Source organism: Xenia sp. Carnegie-2017, unplaced genomic scaffold, assembly GCF_021976095.1.
Source record: "Xenia sp. Carnegie-2017 unplaced genomic scaffold, XeniaSp_v1 HiC_scaffold_23, whole genome shotgun sequence".
Classification (NCBI taxonomy): domain Eukaryota; kingdom Metazoa; phylum Cnidaria; class Anthozoa; order Malacalcyonacea; family Xeniidae; genus Xenia; species Xenia sp. Carnegie-2017.
The window spans coordinates 18,848,835-18,871,408 of NW_025813486.1; the positions used below are offsets into that span (position 1 = coordinate 18,848,835).

Below are 22,574 nucleotides of genomic sequence, written 5' to 3' on the forward strand. Positions count from 1 at the left end.
ACCACTTTTGATTAAAATATTAAGTTTAGAAACAGCAACAAGACGATGTCTCAGTTTGTTTGAGTTGGAACTTGCTCGAAAGGTGCTTAACAATTAAGCATAAATAACAATTAAAACGCTGTCACAATATTGATTGAAATAAACCATTTGACTGTTGATTACAGTGCCCTCCTTCACGAAGAACATGTAGATAATGTTACATAAAAGTTAAAGAACAAAATTTTCCATAGATGTAAAATTCGACTACATCTACGTACGATTTATGGGATAGAATACAGCACAAACATTTGTGTTATGTGTTTGAAAATGGCGCTAAATAGATAATTAGAAATTCATTAAAAAAATTAAGCGAGGTTCCACAGATTAAAGGCAAAAAATATTATAACGATGATTATAAAAGTGATTAGTTTTTGAGAGAACGCCATAATATTAACCTAACCAATTCAAAATACATTACCATATTAAGAACTAACAAGCTGTGAAGGAAAAATGAGATTTCCACTGGAAGTTGATAATTACTGCATGTTGTTAGTGAATTGTGCATTTATACAAAGTTTCGAAAGGATCTCATACGACTTGTTTGTGTTAAAATTTCTCAATGCTGTAAACAATTAAAATTCCTAAACAGTCCGTCGAACTTCGCTATTCAAATATCCTCAAGCGCCTTAATTGTGCTATACAAACAACGAAATTTGATTTCATTTCTTTACTAAAAGATACACATCACGTATCTCTGGAAAACGATGCACAAATATGAACCGTTAAATTGCGCATAAAAAATGCAACGTTGCTCACTCAGTCGATTGGAGGCTACGACATAATCAAAGTTTAGATCACTTTCATAAGATCACTTCGATAAGAAACATAACTTCTACCTAAAAAAATACCTGCAAATAATGTCAAATACCTTCGCCTACCTCAAATACCTCTGCAAGACGAAACAAAAGTCCTCAAATTGATTCCCAACACTCTCGAGTAAGAGCTTCGACACACAATAATTAATGGTGGCGACAACGCCTTTTTACTATTTGAGCGCTTCCTTATATGGACATATGACGCATTTACAAACAAAACAAATTATAATTCTACAGTTCATTGGTCGCCAGTTGATCGTAAAACGCTATAATTGAATAATTTAATAATAACTTATGCAAAATTATTATTTTGAAGTTTAATCATTTTAATTATTTACAAGTAGCAACATTCAATTGTGTTCTGTTTAGGCTTTGTCACATTCATCATTGGAACTTTCATTTTACTGTATTGTGAGGTCAAATCCTGGTTATTACAATCTTCCATTTCATTTCTGGAACATTCTTCATCATCAGAACTTGCATCTTCACTAAAAATCACATGTGTATATTAAAAAGGTCCATGGTATTAAATTTAATAAATGTTGAACCGTCTGCAAACCTTGATTCATAATCCAAAACCTTCCTATTGGGATTCCAATGTTCTTTTGAATCATCGATGTTGGTGAGGTCATTCACTTAAGAAAAAATGTGAACTTTTACACAGAGAGTTTGGAATATTTAAAAAAATTCATGAATATAATCATACAATCACATCTTTCATGTACTTTTTCCAAATTTTTCAACCATTCATTCTGGGCTGACACGACTTCAGAACTTGTCTTACAAGATGAGTAAAGACTTAGCAGTTCTCTGTAAATTATACAAACTATGATTGTGTGGAATAAATATGATAAATTATGAATAAATCAACATGTTTAAACATACACAAGCATCTTACCTATTCAGTTCATAAAATGCTTTTCCCCATTTAAAACATTTCAATAACTCTGATCCCAAATCTTCAAATCCTTAAGGAATATTTGTAGTTCAGTACATAAAAGCATATTACAACATACAAACAGGTCATCGGTTTTGCAAGCAATGACATAGCCAGCCCATATGTTTATTCATGCTATGTAAATATTTTGGTGTTCAGTTACTGTAAAACAACAGATTTCTTAAGAAATGAATAATGCTAATGACCAAAATATTACCATGCATGAACAAAATTGCAAGCTTGCTACGCCATTGGCAAGCACTAACAAAGCCAACCTGTTTTCTACTCCTACAATGCAAACATTTTTTGTTCAATCAATGGAAAAACAATGAATGGAATTAATTTTCGAAAGAAATGAACAATAATTAGGCTGAAAAATTATTATTGTACATAGAAGTGAAAGATTTTGCTGGCATCACCAATGGTTGCAGGCTTGATAATTGGAGAGTGAGAGAAGTCTTCATATGCACTATTTCCTTGGAAATCAATAACTTTTAAGGATTACAACATGTATAAATCCAACATTGCCTAGCTTTCCTTCTATTATTAAACCTGTTTATGCCATTGTGGGACCTAGTATTATAAGCTTTACCTGTTATAAATAAGGTTGCAGCATAAGCTTCAACACAAGAAAGTTTGCATGGTCGACCATAGTTGATAGGATTAGCAGCAACCAAATATGGCAGAAGTCTTGCATGTCCGCCTTTCATTCTTTTGAATGGAGTGTCATCAAGTTTAGCCCATGAACAATCAATAACAGCTATACCTGACCGTGTTACTATATCATGATCTTCAACAGACAAACATTTCTCACCCAAAGGACTAAGTACAACACCGTGGGCTTTCTGTGAGAGTTTTAGTGATGTTACAAAACCCAACCTCTCGAGCTTACGACCTGAACATTTCTTTGGGTCACAATGGCCAAGATCCTAAACATTATTTCATTTGATATTCAATGTTCTTATTCATCACAAGCATTCATCTGCCTACATTGACTTACCCACATCAACAATGGGAAAGGAAAGCCACGTCCAAAGTCCTTTACTGTTATAAAATGAACAGTAAAATAATTCATTAAACTGTACAGCATTTGAACTTGAAGTGTATAGTTTGATTACCATTCTGTGGTGACGAGTTATTTAATGTTAAATTACTGTCCCTATCTTTCGCTTCTCTATTTTCTTTCTTCCAATCTTTCGTCCTTCCTCTCTTTCCTTTGTGTCTTCCCATCTTGTACTGATCTACTTCATGTAACACACATATAGTGAACAAAATAAAACTTACAATATGTAAAATCTACTAGACTACAAATGCTACAAATATTTTACGTTTTTACAAACCAAAACAATAATGTGGAATAATGTTCTCCTCGCAAAAATATCTTGATGATAAAACTGGTCCTGATGATCTCAACCGATTTCAATATCTTCAGGCTTTAGTTACGGAATTTCAAGATACGTCTAGCAATGGTACTGTTATCAACTTGAAATAATTTTCATGTATGTATCTTTTGACTAAAGTTTGTCATTGTTGTGTTCTTTCTTCAGATGCTAAGTCTCAAGTGCTTGCTAATTTGGCAAATTTTGCTTATGATCCTATAAATTATACTCATCTTAGAAAGTTGAATGTGGCTGAATTGTTTTTAGGTAAGGAAATATTTTAATTAACTTAGGTAATATCTTCAATTTTGATGAATGATGAAATGTCTCAACATCTTATTTTCACTCTCTTAGACATGCTGACTGAAGACAATGAAAAATATGTTGAGTTTGGAATGAGTGGATTATGCAATTTTTGTCTTGGTCATGTGTGATGCTGAATTTTATGAAAAATAGACACAAACTTATCGTTATGTTCTTCAATCTTACAGATCCTCATTGTCGTGATACGATTATTAAAAATGATGGATTACAAGAGATTGTGAACTGTTTGTCAAGGTTTTCATGTCAATTTTCATAGTACACGACAACAATACACAAATATTTTTATGATTTGTGACTATTTAGTTCCAATGAAGAAACAGTTTTATCAGCAATAACAACTTTAATCTATTTAAAAGGCTCAGACACTTTGCAAGGTGATAATGAATTTATTAATTCAGTCAAATATCCATTTTCATATAACTTTTCCACACTCATAGAGCTAGGATCAGACCAAATCATTGAATGTATGACAACCTACTCAACTTCTTCAAATACCCGCCTGGCGAACGTTGCAACAGTTTATTTGGAGGTTGGATGAAGAAGTTGATTGTTTATCTTGAGAGTATGTGCATAAAGTTTGGCTTTTATTATCAGAATTTCAAGAAAAGTGCGTGACTTTGATGAAAAGGATCTTTTAAAATATCAAGGGGAGAAGCAGAAACCTATTTCTTGTAAAATTTTCGTAAAATATTGCGTGTAATTCTCTTCAATATCTTCAAATATATTAAATAAACGTTGTGTAACTACATGAAGTATCGCTTCTTACGTTGCCATGGAAATAAAAATTTGTAGATACAATTTTTGGTATTTTTCTTTGTATTTTGATTTCGTTTCAAGTTTGTTTGTTAAAAACTTATGCCTCCGAAGAAGAAAGGCAACTCAAAAAAAAAGGGAGAGGGAAAACGAGATGGCGAGGAGCAAAAAAATGATGCTAAGAAGACCGAAAGAGAAATTTTGATGTCAGAAAAGTACGTTGACGATTTTATGTTTTCTTTCGTTTCACGATTTCATCTTTTCTCTCTAAAGGTCCATCATTCTATTGCTTGAAGCGGATGCTTTCTGTTTGAAACATCGCTGTTTTATTGCACTATAGGCTAGAAACTTTAACAAATGAACTTGCAGAAACGAAACGAAGCGTTGATCAATTGTATCCCTTTACTTCGAAGCTTGTGTTTCCTTTTCGCGAACAAAATCAAAACACAATACTGATCTGATTTAATGTTGAAAAACCTATTTACCAAAACCAATTTTTCCATAACTAAATATAACAATCAACCAGACGTAAAGAAAACGAATGGTTACAAGATGAAGCACAGCAGACAAGACGAGAGAGTGTAGGTTGTTTTGTAGGAACCAAAGACGACAAATTCCTTCTTGTGAATTTTAAAAACTTGTTTCTTTTCAGCATGAGTATATGGCGTACATGGCTAGGAAAACTAAAAACGACAAACTGCTATTGTTTCGCTTAACGATAAAAATCAGGAAGAGCTAAACAAAATTCGAAGAACAAAAGAAGAAATGATAAGCCATTATGAACAATTGAAAACAGGTAAGTGGCGGATTGATGATTTTTCAAAAAGGGAGAGCACTGTTTAATGCGAAAGATGCTTGTATTCATTTCCATGTAGAGTTAAAGAATCAACTTTTGGAAAAGAAAGCGAACTGACGAGTGCTAAAAACAACTCGCTGATCTAGAACAGTATCAGGTATTATTGTAAACCACGATATCTTAGTATAGATCGCGCATTTTACGAAGTATCAAATAGAACCTTCGTAATTCTTACCAGAAGCTGCAGTCTGATCAGGAAGCCGAGATTAAATCTTTAGAAGAAGAAGTTCAACTTATGGGTGTTAAGCATTCTGAAGCAATTCAAAAACTTAAAGTAAAATTCTTACAAGAGAAAAAACAGTTTCAAGATCATTCAGATACGAAGGTCCAAGCAATGGTGAAGAAAGCAAATGAGGTAAGATATGATTTAGAGGCAACTGAATAATATAACAATTCAAGACTTTTTATAACATTTCAAAATACGAGTGAAAAATGGATAATTACATTATAGTTAGAAATTCTACGACCGAACTAAAGAAAACATACATTATTATCTGTACAGGAAGTCAAAGAATCCATGGTTTTACAAACAAAACGGGTGAAGGAAGAAAATAAAGATTTAAGAAAAGAACTTCTTTCGTTAATGCATCAAGCTCGCGCGCTTCACAACAAACGCCAGATGTTGGAGGAAAGACATAAATTATTGAAACGCGAATTACAATACGGTAAAGATCTTATTACAATTCAAGGTACTCGACAAAATAGACTTTATAAATCATTTGGAATCAGCACTCCTGGACAGTAGACAAAATTAACTTTATAAACAATTCGGAATCAACAATGCCTCAAAAGTAAAGATTTTTCCATTAGAAATTTTGCGTGAAAAAACACGGTCTATTTACATTACGTATAAATGTGAGAAAGTCATACTTTCAATGAATCGTTCACAAAGTTCTTCAATATCTTCGTGAACATCAATATTCATATTCCAAAATCTGTTTGTGGTAAAATAATAAATACCTACAAGGAAAAAAATAATGCACGAATGTCACATGAGCATGTCACGTGATACAATCTCATGACGTCATTATTACCCCTCACTCATCAACACTTCTTGAACGGTGACCTTAGTTATCCATGCATCATCACATTTAAACCACTAAAAAAGATAAACATATAAAAAGTGAGTGTTTCATTTTACTAATTGGTAAAAATTTAACCATCGACACGTTTTAATAACCTGATCTTTTTTCTGTCTTACAAAACATGTATAGTGACCAACTTCTAATGTACCACTATGATTGACGACAGCAAATAAGGAATATCTGAACAGTCAATAACGATGGTTAAACTTTTTCATGTCAAGACAACCGACTTCTGTGAATGTATATGAAGAATCATTTTACCTGTAATCGTTCATTGATGTTAAATTTTTAACTTTTGTATTGTCCATGTACTCACTAAAATAAAAATAAATCATTTGATGACATCATGAAAGACACGACATGAACGGAGACGACGTGTACACACACGTCATGAACAGAGACGTCATGAATAGAAACACGTCATGAACAAAACACGTCATGAACAGAAACACGTCATGAACAGACACGTCAAAACAGAAACACGTCATGAACAAACACGTCATGAACAGAAACACGTCATAAACAGAAACATGTCATGAGCAGACACGTCCTGAGCAGAGACGTCGTGAGCTGACCCCTCACGAATAGACACGTTACGAATAGACACGTCATGAAAAGACTCATCATAAAAAGACACGTCATGAACGGACTCGTCATGAAAAGCACGCCATGAAAAGACACGTCATGAAGACACGTCATGAACGGACACGTCATGAACAGACACGTCATGAACAGACACGTCATGGAGAGAGATCACGAGGAGAGACGCCATAGAAAGAAACTTAAAGAACCGAAGCGTCGTGGATAAGGAGTAAAATTTTTCGAACCTTGAGGACATAAACGGTTCCATGTCGAGTTCAATGGAAATGGAATAAAAGAAGATATTTTCTTGGATTTCTTTGAATGTTCAAATCTCTGAAATAAAAATATTGAAAATAAACATTATGTTCTTCATTAATGCATCAAACGTTACAAATATCATCAAGACATCACATTAAAACGACAAATAATCCCAAAAACTGACCTTCAAATGAAAACAAACAACAATAGGTAATTTCTTCATTGACAGTTGCTTTGTTGCCTCCTATGTACAGCAAAGTCATTAGTTCTATTTTATTTTCCATTCTTCATAATGTCACAAACTACCTGATAACTTTGACATTTACTACATCTTGTCTTTCCTTCACTTCCCAACTTTTCAACACGAGTGAATCTTAAAAAGTATTTTAAATCTTTAAAATAAAGCTACAAAATACTCTATTGTCAATATGGTCATACAATATTTGTTGGTAGGCAATGACCAGTGTCAAAGCCAGCACAAAATTCTACAGCTAAAATGTTAATGTTTCAGAAGATTTTCATTGTTGGTTGTTCTGCCCATGAATCAACACAAAAATATTTGCATTGCAGTAGTAAACAAGACACTTACTTTTCTACTCATGAAAACACAATATCAATTACGTAGACCAGAATTCTTACCTCTTAAGGCACTCAATTAAAGAATTTGGTACAAAACTCTCATCCAACTGATCCACATCAGGAGGAGTACACGACAATAAATAATCATCTAGAATAATAAAAGAAACAAGATACATCAATAATAAACGAAATTGATCTTATTGACAAGTTGTCAAGACAACCACCTGATGGTGTGGGACTGGGAACCGATCCTGTTGAGTTGATGAAAGAGCTCGTTTTACCACTATTGTTATTCAAAGAATTTCCCAAATCTAACGAGATATCCCAGAACGGATCAATGGTTGTTGATACAGAGTTGCAAACTTGACATTTTAATTGCGATTGTAATCCTCCAGTAAAAATTCGATCGATGATGCATTTGCATTGCTGAGAATTTTCACTCTGACTTGAACTATCACTGTCTTCTATGAAATGAAAATAATCTTGTTGTACTTGATGCACAAAATTAGTGTAAGAAAATGAAAGCAAGATACCTTTACAGTTCTGATGAAGAACATCTAATGCAGCGATGAAAAATTCATGAGCATCTTGTTGTTCATAACCAGCTAAGTGCCTTGCATTTGTCCATACAAGATGGAGTAGTTTGTATGGAATGAGAGGTGTTCTTTCCCCAGAATAAAACTATTTAATACATAAAGATAACTTTTAGAAACAGACTCTTGACTCTGAAGATGACTACCGCTAAGGTTGTCGAAACGTTTGTCAACAACAAAAACAGACCTTCTCAGGACTATACCAACCTGAACGATCTACATTTACAAACATATAACGATAATCCTGGGTTCAAACCATTTACTTTATTTACTTTACATAAAGACAACACATAGAAACATAAAACACTCATAAATATCATGAAATATCAACAAACCTCTTGAAAAAGAGCAACCATCGCGCATACAATACATGAACCATCTTGTTTTTTGCATTTATGTTGATCGGCAAGAAAATAATCTCGTAACAAAGGAGTATGTGTAAATGCTTGAATAATACAGTTCATAAAACAAGTGTTGCCTAAATTTATCAAGCCTCGAAGACCTAAAAAAACACAAATTGGATTAAAATCCTGAGATACAAGACGTCAACTTATATCTTGATGAGATCATTCAGACTCACCAATTATTGAATTGTCACAAATACGTTGATATTTAACATTTCGTTTTAAAAGTTTGACGTCATCTCTTCCAGGTAACCAACGTTCATATAAAGCAGTTTTGTTTCCTGAGAGTAATTTTGTAAGAGAAAAGAATTAATCAATGAAGAATTAGTTTTCTAAATGAAAATACAAAACCAACCATATGATCTCCATGCCTTTGCTTTCTCTTCACTGAGAACTTTTTCCAAAATTTCATTATGAACATAATCACCACAGACAAAACAATAAACTACACCATATGTCAAGTCAACAGCTATACATAAAACAAATTCATAATCAATATTTAAACTTATAATCGAACTGGGGAATCCCCACTACATTAGTTATGATTTAAACAATTTTATATTCATCAACTTTTGCTAAAGAAACATGCAATAGTAAATTTACGTCACCTAGCTTGTGTCCTTCTTGCTTTGAGTGAGAATGGATGTGTTTAAGCCCAGAATAACATCCAAAATAAATACAATGTAAGCAGGCGTGTAAACGATTTGAGGTCGTTCCACATTGATGACAGCTTCGAGACGACTAAAGAACGAAAGAATACTGCCAGCTTTAAACATGATCATACTGAACAATTTGGTAAAATATAGTAACGAGAAAATTGCGAAATGCGGCACCTTCGCACGTCGTGTTTTCTTTGTGGCTGGGCAAATGAACCAGGCGCATATCTTACGATAAACAGGTACACCGTCCTTTGTAAATTGATTTAAATGAGAACAAGAAGCCATGTATCATATACAATGAGATTTTATGATGAGGAGGAAACCGCCTAGGCGGTAGGAATTCAATGGTGATGGCATTGAAAGATCATAAATTTCGGAATTTATCTATTTTATACAACAGGAAGCCATGATAAAGCCTGTGTGAGCATGTGGATGCGCAAATACGATTTTCCACGAACTGCGCATTTATTAAATTAGTAAATGCAACATATTTATTGTTTACATCACGGGTCATGAGTTACACCATAAATTACATATTTATTCGCAGCAAGTATAGCAAAGCAGGTGGCATGTTGTTGGACTTTAGTCTCAACAAAAATTTTCTGTTGATGGTCTATTTGTTCTGAACATTGCAGTCCGCTCAACATTTTTACCAAATTTTTATATTTTCTATCAATATTTACATTCCTTTCACGAGAAAATATTTACATTGTGTTCTATATTTACATAAAGGCGTCATACCTTTTCAAAGCATGCTTGGAATTTGGATAAAAATGCGCAAACTGTTAAGGTTTCTTAGAATGTTGTTTGGTTAAATAATTTTTAATGCAAGATAATTTTTTCTTCCTTAAAGTCAAAGATCGATTCAATAATCATTCCTCACGAGAAATCCGTACTAAAAGAAGCAATCATTTAAAGCCTTGTCTCAGCCTAAAATTTCAATATTTTCCAGGGGAGTACATGCCCCAGCACATCCAAAGCTTTGTATGACCTTGATACAAAAATCCCACCAATCATGAAAAGTCCCACGGTCCCAGGCCCCAGCACACAACCCTTAAAAGCCTCTTTCCATCAAATCTCTTCAAACCAAGCACCACAGAATGTACAAGACGACGTCACATCAAGTAAATGCTTCGTCCAATCTTCATACGGACTGTTTATTGGATGTCTATTTAACGCATGCGCATTACAGTTCTCGCATACTCTGGCATTTGTTCCATCAAGGAGTTTGAATGTAATGCAACATCGAGGCCACACGTGACCTGCACGACATCGTCCATATCGGACATGCGTAAATGGTATTTCTTCACTACACATACAGTTTTCATTAACGACACAAGTAAGCATCTCTTCACATATTTTGCTACCATGTTCTGTTGTACCCTTAGATCCATCAATATCATCACGTGTCCCAAGAGGATTGTTACAACGCCGCCATACGTCATTGAGCATGTCAATAACGGAGGTCGAAGGCTGTCTTTTTGCGATCCAACAACATAATGTTTTGACAGTCACGTCTCCTGTAATAAAATAAAAAATACTTCAGTAAAAATTACAAGTCAAGTTTCTCCTCAAACTTACTAAAGCTACAGTAAACTCCACATCAACAACTGTTATCCTCTACGTACAAATAATGAAAAATATCCCACCTGCTATCGGCCCATAGTTAGGACGTCTGTTTGTCTTATCATAATCCAAGATAAAACTGAGAGCGTTCTGCATGGCGATAGTTGCTATTTCTTCTTCAATGTTCTTCACCATTATCGGTCCTTCATCATTATCTTCTTCACATAAGTCAAGTTGGAACGAGTTCAATGCTTCAGTCGTAACAGTAGCGAAAACAATGTAAACAAATATTACAATACGTTTATCAATTTACTTTTGTATAATGGGAAATTATTATACCTAGGTCGCTTTTGTATTTGGGATCAGATGTAAACATATTCCATAGAAATTGTAAATATGGTTTGGTTAAGCCGTTGAATTCTGTTGGTAGATCAGAACTGTCAGTGTGACTGATGGAAAGTTGTCGATGAAGAAATCTATTTCTTATCTTTACCATGTCGAGCACGTGATTGGCAGCCGTCAATAATTCACGCTCATTTTCCTCGTTAGAAACAAGTGAAAGTATCACACACTGTAAGGAAAATTCAACATTCAAAAAAGTTCAACATTGTCTAACGTTGTTCAACATTGTTCAACATTGTTCATCAATTTACAGCAAAGTTCAACTCCACTTCAACATTGTTCAACATTGTCTAACGTTGTTCAACATTGTTCAACATTGTTCATCAACTTACAGCAATCTTCAACTCCACTTCAACATTGTTCAACATTGTCCAACGTTGTTCAACGTTGTTCATCATTGTTCAATAATATTTAATGTTGTTCAACAGTGCTCAACATTGCCCAACATTGTTCTGCATTGTTCTGCATTGTTCAACATTGTTCAACATTGCCCAACATTGTTCAGAATTGTTCCACATTGTTCAACAATGTTCAACAATATTTAATGTTGTTCAACATTGCTCAACAATATGAAAAGATTTTTAAAATCAAACACTATATTACAACCTGGCCTTCAGTTGAAACTGCGCCTTTAGTGTAATGAAACAATTTACGTTTTGTTTCAAATAACGCCATAAAAACACCATTTGGTGAAACAGACACACCACTGTAACCATGACCAGAAAGAATTTCACATTTTACTTCACGACTTGGTCTTCGGCTGCCTAATATAAAATGAAAAATTTACTAAAGTAATGAAGAAAATGACTTTTATAAAATACTACTTCATACCGATCTTGAACTGTTGAACGCTTCCCTCTGAGCTCACGCTGTAAAGCATTCCAGTTGACGTTATGTCCAGACCACTAACATTTAAAAGATGAATACCGGTAATAACCTGTAATACAGGTTTTGATAACGTTCCTTCCTTCATAATATGACTGCCATAGAGGGATATATGGGGACCTTGTGAGCAAGCCAGGTATAATTTAGAATCCTAGAGGATTAAAGCAAACATGAGGATGATATCTTATAAAGATGATATCAATAATTCCCAGTAATGGCGACAGGTTAAAACAACTAGAATGTCAAGGCAATTTTTATTCAAAAAAAAAAGTTATAAAGATTTCGGGAGGATTTTTGAGGAGTATCTCGACGTTTACGGTTTCAGGAATAACTGAGAAACACGTTTTGGCCGTCTTTCCCGGAACTTTGTTAGGACATCATGTGCCATATTTTAACCTTGCCTGTTCCAATGGTTTTTTAGCATTGACATTATTGTGCGCAAGCTATTTCAAAAGTGCTTCTTGGTAACACAATTCTCAATCTAAAAACGTTTATTATTTGCAAAACGTTTACTTTGAGATGATCCATTGAAAGTACAACTACCTATTTCGTCAAACGTTTTTGCATATCTTGTGCTCTGACGACTTTAGCCATGTTTTCTTAAACTGTTCAGTTTTTTTATACACCCTGCATAGAGCACAGTTGACTTTTTTCCCTTCAGGCGCCGGGGGACAGGAATATTGAGATATTTGAGAAGTTTGGTTGTGTTTTGTAAATCATTACAGTTGGTAACATTGAGAAAATACTTACATCGCGATACCACTTCATACAATCGATTGAAACGCCATCGGCGACGTCACAAAAACTGTAAGCTTTTACAATATTGATGTCTGGAATTCCAATTTTCGTTGACGAAATATTCAATAAAAATACTTTGACGATGCCATCAGAATTACCACACGCCAAATATGAGACTAAGTAACAAAAAAAATGCAAAGTGACGCACTATTCTTATCTTTAAACGTTTCCTAACGCCAATTTTTCTGATTCTTGTAATATTTCACAATCACCCACAGTCAACACATACTTATGGGACAGAGACTAGTTGGAGGTGCCACATTAAACAAAATACACGGAACGCTACCTGTAATAGAAAAACCTAGTAATTTTTTGAAGCCAATCTTACACTCAGACACGCGAGATTACACCAAGACACGCGAGATTAAACCAAGACACGCGAGATTACACTCAGACACGCGAGATTACACCCAGACACGCGTGTGTGGTTCAATCAATTTTCACTCCGCGAGAGAATCTCGAAACACTACACACGCGTGTCTGCGTGTAATCTCGCGTGTCTGATGTAAGATTTGCCTTCAATAATTTGCTTTAGATAGCGTTTCATGTAATTAGTTCAATGGCGGGGGGGGGTCCTCAAGTGTCCGTCCCTGCATGTGAATTGTTATCAGGCAATGAACTTCATTCTAAGCATGATATGACGCAATAAAAACACATTGATGACATTTCCGTTAATAAATGTCACGTACAAAGTTTTCTTCGTTTTGGTAAGAGATTCATCTTAGTGCTAGATGTCCAGATGTCTCCTGGTTGTTAAGTAATGTTCAATTAAAATTTTCCCACACAGTAAAATGGTAATTAAGAAGAAAAATCTGACAGTAGCTTCCTTATTTGATTAATGCTCGTGAAAATATTTTAATGCACATTGCACAATTAATATCGAATATCAAATGATTTTTCAAAAAAAACATTACATTTCCAACAAAATTTCATACAATAATTGAACACCTTAATAAATTTCCAAGCAGTATAAACTTACCATTTGTATTTGTCGTACCATACCATGCAAGAATAGAAGGATTAAACAGTAATGTATTGGCTGCAACAGCTCTGTATAGATGACTATGATTCTTCACAAGAGGCAACTGTGCTTGCCATACAAACAACTGACAACCTCTCACAATTGTTGCAAGAAATGTAAATTTGTACGAGATGTTGGTTGCTTTATGCAAACAACTGAAAGTCGCTGGAAACCATTCCATGTTGGTGAAGTTTATAAGATATTTTCTTCTTTGCCATTCATTGAATTCCTTCCAATTTTCCTTTTTACCAAGTGATCTCCTTTCATCAGGACACAATTCTCCTTTTAAGCTTCCATTTTCTTCAAAAATAACAATTTTATTTATCTGGTTATCAGATAAAATAAAAACAAACAAACAAATGAACATATTTACCAACAAAGAAATCATTATTCTTCATCTCTTGCAAATGTTTTGCATTCAAATCAATAACCTCAAACCATCCATAGAGAGATTGCTTGTCTGCAATGTACAATGAAAGTTTATTTGTTCGAAAAAGTACAGCAAGAACAGATCTATAAGGAAAGAGTTCGTTAGAACTACAAAGAAAACAATGAATCCATCATCTTTCGATTGTTTACCTTCCTGTTCTATCACAGCCAACTGGAGACCATTTTATACAAGTTACATCATCAAAACCTGCAGTCTTCAATATATTTGGATTAAGTGCGGGATCTAAGACAGCTGTAGAGTAGAATGGATTGCTACTCATTGGAGTCAATTTTACCATTGAGAACTCGTAATCTACATCGTTGTTTGGAAGATTACTATCAACAGGAATCGAACTTCTTTTAAACTTTAATCTTGGTTCTTTCCTCTTGTCATCAATACAAACACCGTTGATATTCTGATTTCAAGTGAAGGAGAACGACACGAGAAAGCTTTATGCATCATAAGTAATTAAAATGAAAGGATACAATGATGGAAACTGAAGAATTCGTTGCAAATGCAAGCTTGTTGTCTTCGGACCAAGATATGCCGTTAATGTTGGACGCTTTGTGTGAAATACCAACACGTTGAACGAGCTTAGGGCTGAATGCTGCCATAACTACGAAACTCTAACACAATAAAATTTAACTGAAAACAAGTCATGACATTTAGCAAAGAAATCGGCCATTGCGGTGACAAATGCTGCATAATTCCATCATCCAAAAGAAGATGAGATAAATTTCTGTAACCATAAAAACTTTGTTTTTGGACTTTTTTTCATGGTAACATACAACAGAATACTTATCTTCTTTCAAAAGAATGAAGATTCCAATCCTTGTCCTTTCGTTTCTTTTATCTTCGAATCTTCCTTAAATCAACTTTTAAATGGCCAAAACTACGATCTATTTTTTGTTATTGTCAGTAATTCAGCACTTTTCGTCTTTCACAGTTTCAATGTTTTTATTTCTATTTTTTTAATTTAAATGCTTGTACTTTAATGGACTTTCTGTGCAATAAAATACCTCTATCGCTTCATTCTAATACCTGTCATATTTGAACTTTAAATTGAAAACTACATTTCTAGTTTCATTCATCTTCTCAACTATGTAAATATGAAAAAACTATAACAAACGAAACAAAAAATCATAACTCAAACAATTAAATTGTTTTTTTCCAAACCGAACGGATTATCTTTATCAGAACTGACGCTTCCTTTATCATAGGAAATTTTTTCTTTATCTTTACGATAACTGATGATCTGAGGATTGTGAGTTGACCATTACTTCAATTTTCAATCTCCTTAACTATCAAACCATGAAAGTAAATATAAAAAACAAAACAAACAATTGTTAACATTCCCCACTAAAACGTTGTTGTCGTGGATATAACTATATCTCACACAACTAAGTTGGTTTCATCCGAACTGGGCAAATTGATTTTCAAAGAACTCGTGCGAACTGGATCATTTAAAACTTTTTCCTTATCTTTACGATAACTGATGATCTCAGGATTGCGGGTCAAGGTTAAGGCAAGGAACCACCTGGTGCGGGCTTGAGGTGAGCATTTCCATTGACGGATACCATTTTCTGTAAAGTAATATGAACATTTATAATCATGTTCATTATAAACATATTTAAAGTAGATATAAATACTTACTTCTGTCAAAAATTGTTTGACAAAATCCTCGTAAAATAGGATTTCTAAATGCAGCTTGAACATGAAGATAGGCGATGTACGAAATATAACCTTCAATAATGTAACGCAGAAAATGTTTTGAGACCTACTGAATGAACTCCAACCTCTCTGTGTCTTTGACAGGAATTAATATCACGTGATTAAAGACATTTAATGACGTACCAGGATCTAATCGTTGAAAACCCTCAGGCAAAACACTATGATCCACTCTTGGTAACAAAATAAGCCCAATTATCATTGCTTTTAAAATACGTGACAATGCTGACAATATTCCCATGGGAAGACCAATGAAGAACCAAAAATATGAAAATACTAAATACGCGTTCCTGTGTATGAGAAAATGTTGATGATAATAATTTATTTGTTAAAAATATTTTGATGATTTTATGAAAACATTTATTGCTACCTGTTGTTCATGGATATTACATTTTTATTGTAATCAGGATCACGGAAAATTGTCACAGCAGTCAAAGGAAGAGTAAGATATGTTAATAATCCCACAGCAAAGAAAACGCTGAAAAAAATGACAAATCATGATGATTAGTTGAGAGTTACGATAATTAAATAACGAAAGATGAAAAACAAGACAATGAAGAAGAAATTTTTTTTGTGCAATCCACTACATAACTTTAACATGTAAACAAACAACGAATACAAATTTTTTAATATTTTAATTCAGTTAACGAGTTCTTTCAAAAAACCATTTATTCGGAGTCCCTCGTAAAAACACAACTAACTAGGCTGCATGCCAAAAGAGCTCAGCAAAAACGCAAATATTAGACTTAATTGCTGCAAGAAAGTCAACATCACAGTGGCCAAAGAAAAAAATTCACATCAGCCTGATAGAAAACACTTTTAATAAAGTACTACTTGAACAACACCAGCTCATTCTAAAACGAATCAACACAACAAGTCAAAGGGAGAACAAATAAAAGCTGAAAAAGACCGACTGCATGACACGCTGTTTAAGTCGCTGTAGCTTATATCTCTTGGAGAAATTCACCATTATCTTTCATCCAAAGTTTGGCTCTCTCATTAAGCTTAACAACTTGTTTCCGTTAGATTCGATTTTGTCCTGTCCTAATACATTTATTGGGAAATTCATGGATCCAAAATTCTTGCATTTATTGAAATTCCAATATCTTATCGCTACCAGAATTTGATATAGATTATGTTGAAAGAAAATTACTTGGACTTTGACCTACCTTGCTACTTTGACACGATTCAAAACCCATTTTCGCACAATGGGAAACTTTAGACTGTAGAAAAATCCACAAATAAGGAACAACATAAGCCACTGTAACAAATAACCTAAAATACAATTATTTTAAATGTATATTCATGGAAAACTTTTTTTGTATACATTTAACATCAAATGATGTTAAATGTTTCATGAAACTTTCTTACCCCAAAGAAAATAGCCAATTTGAAAACTTTGATATCTCAAAGATTTTCCCTAAAAAATCGTCAAACGTTGTCTTCAATTGAACAATTTCATCTTTACTTTGATGATTTAACTTACGATCATAAACTGTGAAGATTCTATTCTTTTTGGAATGAAGGATTTATCGCCTTTAAACATTCGTAACATGTTATTTCTGAATGAAATGAAGGAGAATAAGAACGACTCTACATTTATCCTGTGCAATGGTAATAACAAAAAAATAAATGAAATATTACTTATGGTTCTCCATAAAACGAAGAAGGGAGAGCGCACAAAACAAAAACGTGAGAATCAACGCTGCGATTAAGCAATCTAATAAAACTCAACGTTTGATAAAAAAGATATGGTAAGAAAATAATAAAATAAATTCATTGTACTTATAAACAGAACCAACCACGAATGCCGCGAATAACGTCTTCCGAAGTTGAATTTTGGTCGCTAACGTTAAAGGATTGAGCAACAATTATAATAAAAGGAATTGTTGCCTAAAAAACGATTAAAAGATTTGCTGTCAAAAGAAAACATACATACGCATAGCGTACACGGGAGTTACCTTGAAATTAAGAACTAATGTTATAATGTTAATGTCATAAAAACAAATGTCTTCCTTTTCTTTTAATTTTTGCACAAAATGACCTTATTATATGTTTTAAATCCGTCTTTCTACATCGTATGCTAGCAGTTGCAGCGACAATAAAAAAGAGCATCGAATTTCGCAAAATATTTTCAATAACATTCAACTCAATTTTTTACAACCATCATTCATCATTCCTCAACCATATAGACATTGAAAACTATAGTAGCAAGCTGGAAGAAATATATAAAATGAAAACTTACGCCATATAAAATAATACAACAAACCATCAACACAGATAAAGTATGAGTTGAAAATTTAAAATCTATAAAATTGTTAAAGAAAACATATCAAAACGTATTGTTAGCAAACTGTAAATTTTAGGGAAATTAAGGGAATTTAATTGTTTTTCTTGACTTGAGTAAAATCATTCTTACATTTATGAGGATTGTAGATCTTCCTTAAATATGATAAAACTTTGGAGTGGTCAGGTGTTTGTCTGAAAAGATTAAAGAAAATGACTTTAACTTTACAACAAAATATATACATACATCATGTTGTGATAAAAAGACTAGTGACGTTACCTTGGATAAAAAATATTTTTGACATAATCATTGAACCATGGTAATGAAAGTTTTACATTGATAGAATTATCTTTGGTCTGTTAAAATATTAAAATTTTACTCAACAAAACATAAATAAATCATTTTTAATAAACGGTAAAATACCTCATCATAGAATAGTTGACCAAAATTCTTTCTCTCTTTAAACAACACGATCAAAAATTTGCCAATAATAAATAATTGACAAAGAAACAATGGAATGCCTTCCAATATACGAGGAAGAGTATAGCCCTGTAAAGTAGATTGAAGAAGCGTTGCACTTTCCAAATTGATCAAAGATACGTATATCTCATCTCCGTAAAAACATTTTCATTACCAACCTTGCACTTTTCATAAGATTCAAAATTTTGAATATTTTCAACCAAGAAGCTGAAAAGATTTAAACATTTTCAAAATGGTTGTCATTACGTAGCCACGAGAGCAGGTGAAACCAAACAAGCCCACAAAAACTAAAAGCTGTAGAATTAATAAAGTAAGTGGTAGTGTTTGCTCCAACCAGTAAAGACATGACAATCAGTGAGCTAAGAAAATATAAACAAGATTACTGTAAACTTACAACGACAGACTGTAACTAAAGCCTAACAATGATCCAAGAATACGATAATGTGAAGCCAAACATCCAAAGATTGGATGAAAGAGAAAAGCAATCTCAATACAAATTAAAATGGTCAGGAAGGCTGCAAGATAGAAAATTACGGACGAAATCAACAATACATATTACTTATTATTGCATATATTTTAAGACGAATAAAAAACAACCTTTAGCCCAAGGATTGTCATGAGAAGTAAAATTATTCCGCACAAGCAACAAAATAGAACCAGTTATTGCTCCAAATAAAGTTACAATTGTGTTACGATTTCTGTCCAGAAAATCTATCGGACTACAACAGACCAATATGAAAGTTAAAGCCAGTAAAAAACAACAATTTTAACGATAAATAAGTTTTAATTCATTACTAATATTTTTCTTACATCACAACACCAGGACGACCTTTAAACATTTCAGTTTTAAAGCTCTTACGACGATTTAAAAATGCTAATATTGTCAATATTGCAACCTATGGAAAATATACATTTATATAATAAGCGAATTCAAACATATTTCATCTTCACAGAAATCTTACAGCAGGAATCAAGAACCAATGACGATAATTACCATCCGGTTGACAAGAATCACTATGAATAGTAGAAATTGTTTTGCAAAGATTTTTTAACATATGTGTCTAGCTGAAATTACTTTATAATACTAGAAATACATTCGTTTGATATAATAACATGAGTATAGTACAGACATGTTTACCTTGTGGATGACGAACTTGAATTATTCATTGCTAAATTGAAAAACTATAGCTAAATTTCATTGTAAGCATTTGTAAAGAAATTCGTCATATCTGTCTACAATAATGCCGTATACTTTAACAAAACAAAGAATATTTTTCAAAGGTGACAAATAGGTTGACGCAAAAGACAATTATACAATGACTTATTTTATGCACTCGGAACATTGAAAATTCGACTTTTAAAACGATTTATTGCACATCACTAGAAAATATTCATTCTAAGACGATAGTATACTGTCGTATATAACTATATCATAACACATTTTAAACTAAATATGGAAACAAAGTGGGTAATTTTTCCTGTAAAATATAAGCACAAACAAAAATAAAAAGCTGTTCCTAGTCCACACATTTTCCCCGTGTTAATAAGACCCATTTCAAACGTGACAAAGACGCATAGAAACAAACAACAATAACGACTCTGTCTTGTTTAAAACATTCGGAAGATTAAAAATTTGGCGTTGAAGAGCCTCAAACATTTCTACAGTACATCGCCTAAAAAAACCCATAACTTATTGTCAATTTCAGTTAACTTTTCAAATGGCGGTTGCCAAGTTACTTTCTAATGTTGCCAACTACATTTCCAAATTTGGAATATTCGATATGAACTTGTCAACTTGAGTTGGCAAGTTGTGTACTTGAGTACTGAAGTTGTGTACTTGAGTACTGAAGTTGTGTACTTGAGTACTGAAGTTGTGTACTTGAGTACGGAAGTTGTGTACTTCAGTACGGAAGTTGTGTACTTCAGTACGGAAGTTGTGTACTTCAGTACTGAAGTTGTGAACTAAACTTGCGAAGTACTAGCAAACGCGAAAGGTCTTTGTACCCTGTAGACATTTGGCAATGAATCCGTTCAGTAAGCGAGGAAAAGCTTTAGCAATTCTAATCCGTTGACAGCTCGCTAAGAGTGTTATAATGCGATACGCCGTTTACATTATGTAAATAATTTACAGTAAATGTGGCACTAGAAGAGTATCGTTGGATTTTAAATGCAGGAGTACCCTGCATACTTGCCCTCGACGTCTGTTGCCACTCGTAACAACTACAGACGACTCATCAAAGAAATGCATACGGTTGCAATCAATCAATGAAACATTTGCTACGTAAGCTTCTAACTTCTCCATAACGTCCGGCTGTTCTTATTACATTGTAAGAGTAACCAAGATTTTTTTTCGAAATTCTACTAATGGATGACCTGCTAGGTACGTTTGCTGGAAGGCAAACTTTGTTATTTTCTAGGTGTTGCTGAATCTCTTTTGCGTAAATAGATAGTTTATTAATTTTTAGATATTCAGCGTATGCAATAACGTCATCTGTACGCGTGGTTCGAACATCACGTTCGCTCTGGCGAGGTGCAATAGAGCCAGTGTCTACCCATAGATCTAATATATTTGATATAGTCTTATACGGTAGGTTTAGTTGTTTCGAAATGTTTGTCAAACGCTCGTTACTTAACCACTTTTCAAGTATTTCATTTCTTACTTCGATTGGTAAAGCTTTTCCTTGCTTACTGAACGGACTCATTGCCAAATGTCTACAGGGTACAAATACCTTTTGCGTTTGACAGTACTTTGCAACTTTAGTACACAACTTCGGTACTCAAGTACACAACTTCCGTACTCAAGTACACAACTTTCGTACTCAAGTACAAAACTTGTCAACTCAATTAGAAAGTAACTTGGCAACCGCCACTTGAAAAGTTAACTGAAATTAACAATAAGGATAAAATACTGCCGTATATAATCATATATAAAAGATGGAAACAACTTTGTTAAAAAATGTAATCACAAACATAAGCAGCTGTTCCTAGAAATATTTTTCACACTTTCTCATGTTGATGATTTCCAATATACGAACACAGTAAACCAATCCAAACTAACCTTATTAGTATTTTATCAACTTTGTCAAGTAATGCAATAATTTAATCCAGAAATGCCCAAAATTCTTATTTAAAGTTGGGATCAATATATTGCGTCTTTACAAGCATTGTACGTGGCAATAATCAAAATTTGAAATTCAAAATAGGGGTGGATGTTGCAAGTGTAAACACAATCGTTAATCACTGGAACGTAAAATGAACATTTATAATCATGTTCTTTATAAAAATATTTTAGGTAGATATATACATTTACTTCTGTCAAAGATTGTTTGACAAAATACTCGTATATAGGATTTCTAAATGCAGCTTGAACATGAAGATACGCGATGTGCGAAATACATCCTGAATTAAACTACATGAACGAGTGTCTTGAAAGATACTTTGTTTACATAATCATTTGCTCGCACATCAAATTCAAAAACTTCAATGCCAGATCACTACACAAAGCCCACGAGAGAATTTTTTTCGCTGATTTTGCATTTTCCTTTATATTCAAAGAACTAATAAACACCATTCTGTGCTAAAATTTGTGCAGTCTTTCCAATTTTTGTAGCCAAGTTATTAATTAAATGCTAGAGACGCAACTGCTAGAAAAACAAAGTAAATTATAGCTATATTCTTATGCATGTTTAACCAGATACTTCTTTCAAATTGCGT

At 33.4% G+C, this 22,574-nt stretch overlaps 6 protein-coding genes across 8 annotated transcripts in view; 2 read left to right on the plus strand and 4 right to left on the minus strand.

Annotated features, from left to right (window-relative positions):
- Positions 1-1,139: 1,139 nt before the first annotated feature.
- LOC124447701 (18S rRNA aminocarboxypropyltransferase-like) lies at positions 1,140-3,022 on the minus strand. Of its 2 annotated transcripts, none has more exons than XM_046998679.1 (7): positions 2,910-3,022; positions 2,792-2,835; positions 2,384-2,720; positions 1,753-1,822; positions 1,561-1,664; positions 1,414-1,489; positions 1,140-1,342 (listed from the first exon to the last, which is right to left on the minus strand). In XM_046998679.1, the coding sequence occupies exons 1-7, from the start codon at positions 3,019-3,021 to the stop codon at positions 1,189-1,191; spliced, it is 897 nt and encodes a 298-aa protein (XP_046854635.1). In that variant the 5' UTR covers position 3,022; the 3' UTR covers positions 1,140-1,188. The 2 variants fall into 2 exon arrangements, with proteins under 2 accessions (XP_046854635.1, XP_046854636.1); XM_046998680.1 differs by having other exon boundaries at positions 2,792-2,838; positions 2,899-3,020.
- Positions 3,023-3,043: 21 nt separating this feature from the next.
- On the plus strand, positions 3,044-4,292 carry LOC124447703 (armadillo repeat-containing protein 7-like). The gene is made up of 7 exons (XM_046998682.1): positions 3,044-3,260; positions 3,339-3,437; positions 3,525-3,593; positions 3,662-3,728; positions 3,798-3,868; positions 3,932-4,023; positions 4,089-4,292. The coding sequence occupies exons 1-7, from the start codon at positions 3,152-3,154 to the stop codon at positions 4,107-4,109; spliced, it is 528 nt and encodes a 175-aa protein (XP_046854638.1). The 5' UTR covers positions 3,044-3,151; the 3' UTR covers positions 4,110-4,292.
- On the plus strand, positions 4,287-6,081 carry LOC124447702 (vimentin-like). The gene is given in 9 exon segments (XM_046998681.1): positions 4,287-4,462; positions 4,588-4,641; positions 4,774-4,828; positions 4,900-4,930; positions 4,933-5,043; positions 5,123-5,168; positions 5,170-5,200; positions 5,282-5,458; positions 5,606-6,081. Coding segments are annotated over 9 exon segments (861 nt in total). The 5' UTR covers positions 4,287-4,349; the 3' UTR covers positions 5,849-6,081.
- Positions 5,885-9,690, minus strand: LOC124447705 (ubiquitin carboxyl-terminal hydrolase 22-like). Its single transcript, XM_046998684.1, is given in 15 exon segments — positions 5,885-6,063; positions 6,138-6,202; positions 6,284-6,368; positions 6,971-7,049; positions 7,052-7,103; positions 7,213-7,272; positions 7,335-7,401; positions 7,668-7,755; positions 7,832-8,071; positions 8,141-8,288; positions 8,536-8,702; positions 8,781-8,885; positions 8,960-9,073; positions 9,213-9,345; positions 9,438-9,690. Coding segments are annotated over 15 exon segments (1,560 nt in total). The 5' UTR covers positions 9,549-9,690; the 3' UTR covers positions 5,885-6,017.
- The window catches only part of LOC124447683 (general transcription factor 3C polypeptide 4-like), a 67,001-nt gene continuing 54,111 nt past the window's right edge, over positions 9,685-22,574 (minus strand). Inside the window, exons 1-10 of one of the 2 annotated variants that reach the window (XM_046998652.1) lie at positions 14,851-15,074; positions 14,515-14,780; positions 14,309-14,448; positions 13,894-14,235; positions 12,867-13,030; positions 12,063-12,267; positions 11,838-11,995; positions 11,169-11,400; positions 10,913-11,080; positions 9,685-10,783 (exon numbers count right to left, since the gene is read on the minus strand). In XM_046998652.1, coding sequence (XP_046854608.1) covers positions 10,335-10,783; positions 10,913-11,080; positions 11,169-11,400; positions 11,838-11,995; positions 12,063-12,267; positions 12,867-13,030; positions 13,894-14,235; positions 14,309-14,448; positions 14,515-14,780; positions 14,851-14,979 — 2,253 coding nt within the window. In that variant the 5' untranslated portion in view covers positions 14,980-15,074 and the 3' untranslated portion in view covers positions 9,685-10,334. Of the gene's footprint in view, positions 10,784-10,912; positions 11,081-11,168; positions 11,401-11,837; positions 11,996-12,062; positions 12,268-12,866; positions 13,031-13,893; positions 14,236-14,308; positions 14,449-14,514; positions 14,781-14,850; positions 15,075-22,574 lie in introns of those variants that run through there. The other variant, XM_046998653.1, reaches the window with a different exon arrangement.
- On the minus strand, positions 15,304-22,131 carry LOC124447689 (stimulated by retinoic acid gene 6 protein-like). The gene is made up of 20 exons (XM_046998660.1): positions 21,919-22,131; positions 19,999-20,029; positions 19,823-19,874; positions 19,671-19,756; positions 19,458-19,579; positions 19,255-19,375; positions 19,019-19,067; positions 18,804-18,929; positions 18,660-18,736; positions 18,513-18,574; positions 18,339-18,400; positions 17,896-17,986; positions 17,738-17,822; positions 17,580-17,655; positions 17,465-17,513; positions 17,263-17,368; positions 16,464-16,571; positions 16,220-16,383; positions 16,019-16,108; positions 15,304-15,948 (listed from the first exon to the last, which is right to left on the minus strand). Exons 2-20 carry the CDS (start codon positions 20,025-20,027, stop codon positions 15,758-15,760), a joined length of 1,746 nt encoding a protein of 581 aa, XP_046854616.1. The 5' UTR covers positions 20,028-20,029; positions 21,919-22,131; the 3' UTR covers positions 15,304-15,757.

Coding starts and splice junctions, on each gene's coding strand:
- LOC124447701 (XM_046998679.1), bottom strand. CDS start 3,021: ATGGGAAGACACAAAGGAAAGAGAGGAAGGACGAAAGATTGGAAGAAA. Junction 2,836..2,909: donor TAACTCGTCACCACAGAATG/GTAATCAAACTA, acceptor ATTTTATAACAG/TAAAGGACTTTGGACGTGGC. Junction 1,665..1,752: donor GCATTTTATGAACTGAATAG/GTAAGATGCTTG, acceptor TATAATTTACAG/AGAACTGCTAAGTCTTTACT.
- LOC124447703 (XM_046998682.1), top strand. CDS start 3,152: ATGTTCTCCTCGCAAAAATATCTTGATGATAAAACTGGTCCTGATGAT. Junction 3,438..3,524: donor TGTGGCTGAATTGTTTTTAG/GTAAGGAAATAT, acceptor TCACTCTCTTAG/ACATGCTGACTGAAGACAAT. Junction 3,869..3,931: donor AGGCTCAGACACTTTGCAAG/GTGATAATGAAT, acceptor CCACACTCATAG/AGCTAGGATCAGACCAAATC.
- LOC124447689 (XM_046998660.1), bottom strand. CDS start 20,027: ATGAATAATTCAAGTTCGTCATCCACAAG. Junction 17,656..17,737: donor CGTTTTATGGAGAACCATAA/GTAATATTTCAT, acceptor CATTTCATTCAG/AAATAACATGTTACGAATGT. Junction 16,109..16,219: donor TTTTCAACGATTAGATCCTG/GTACGTCATTAA, acceptor ACATTATTGAAG/GTTATATTTCGTACATCGCC.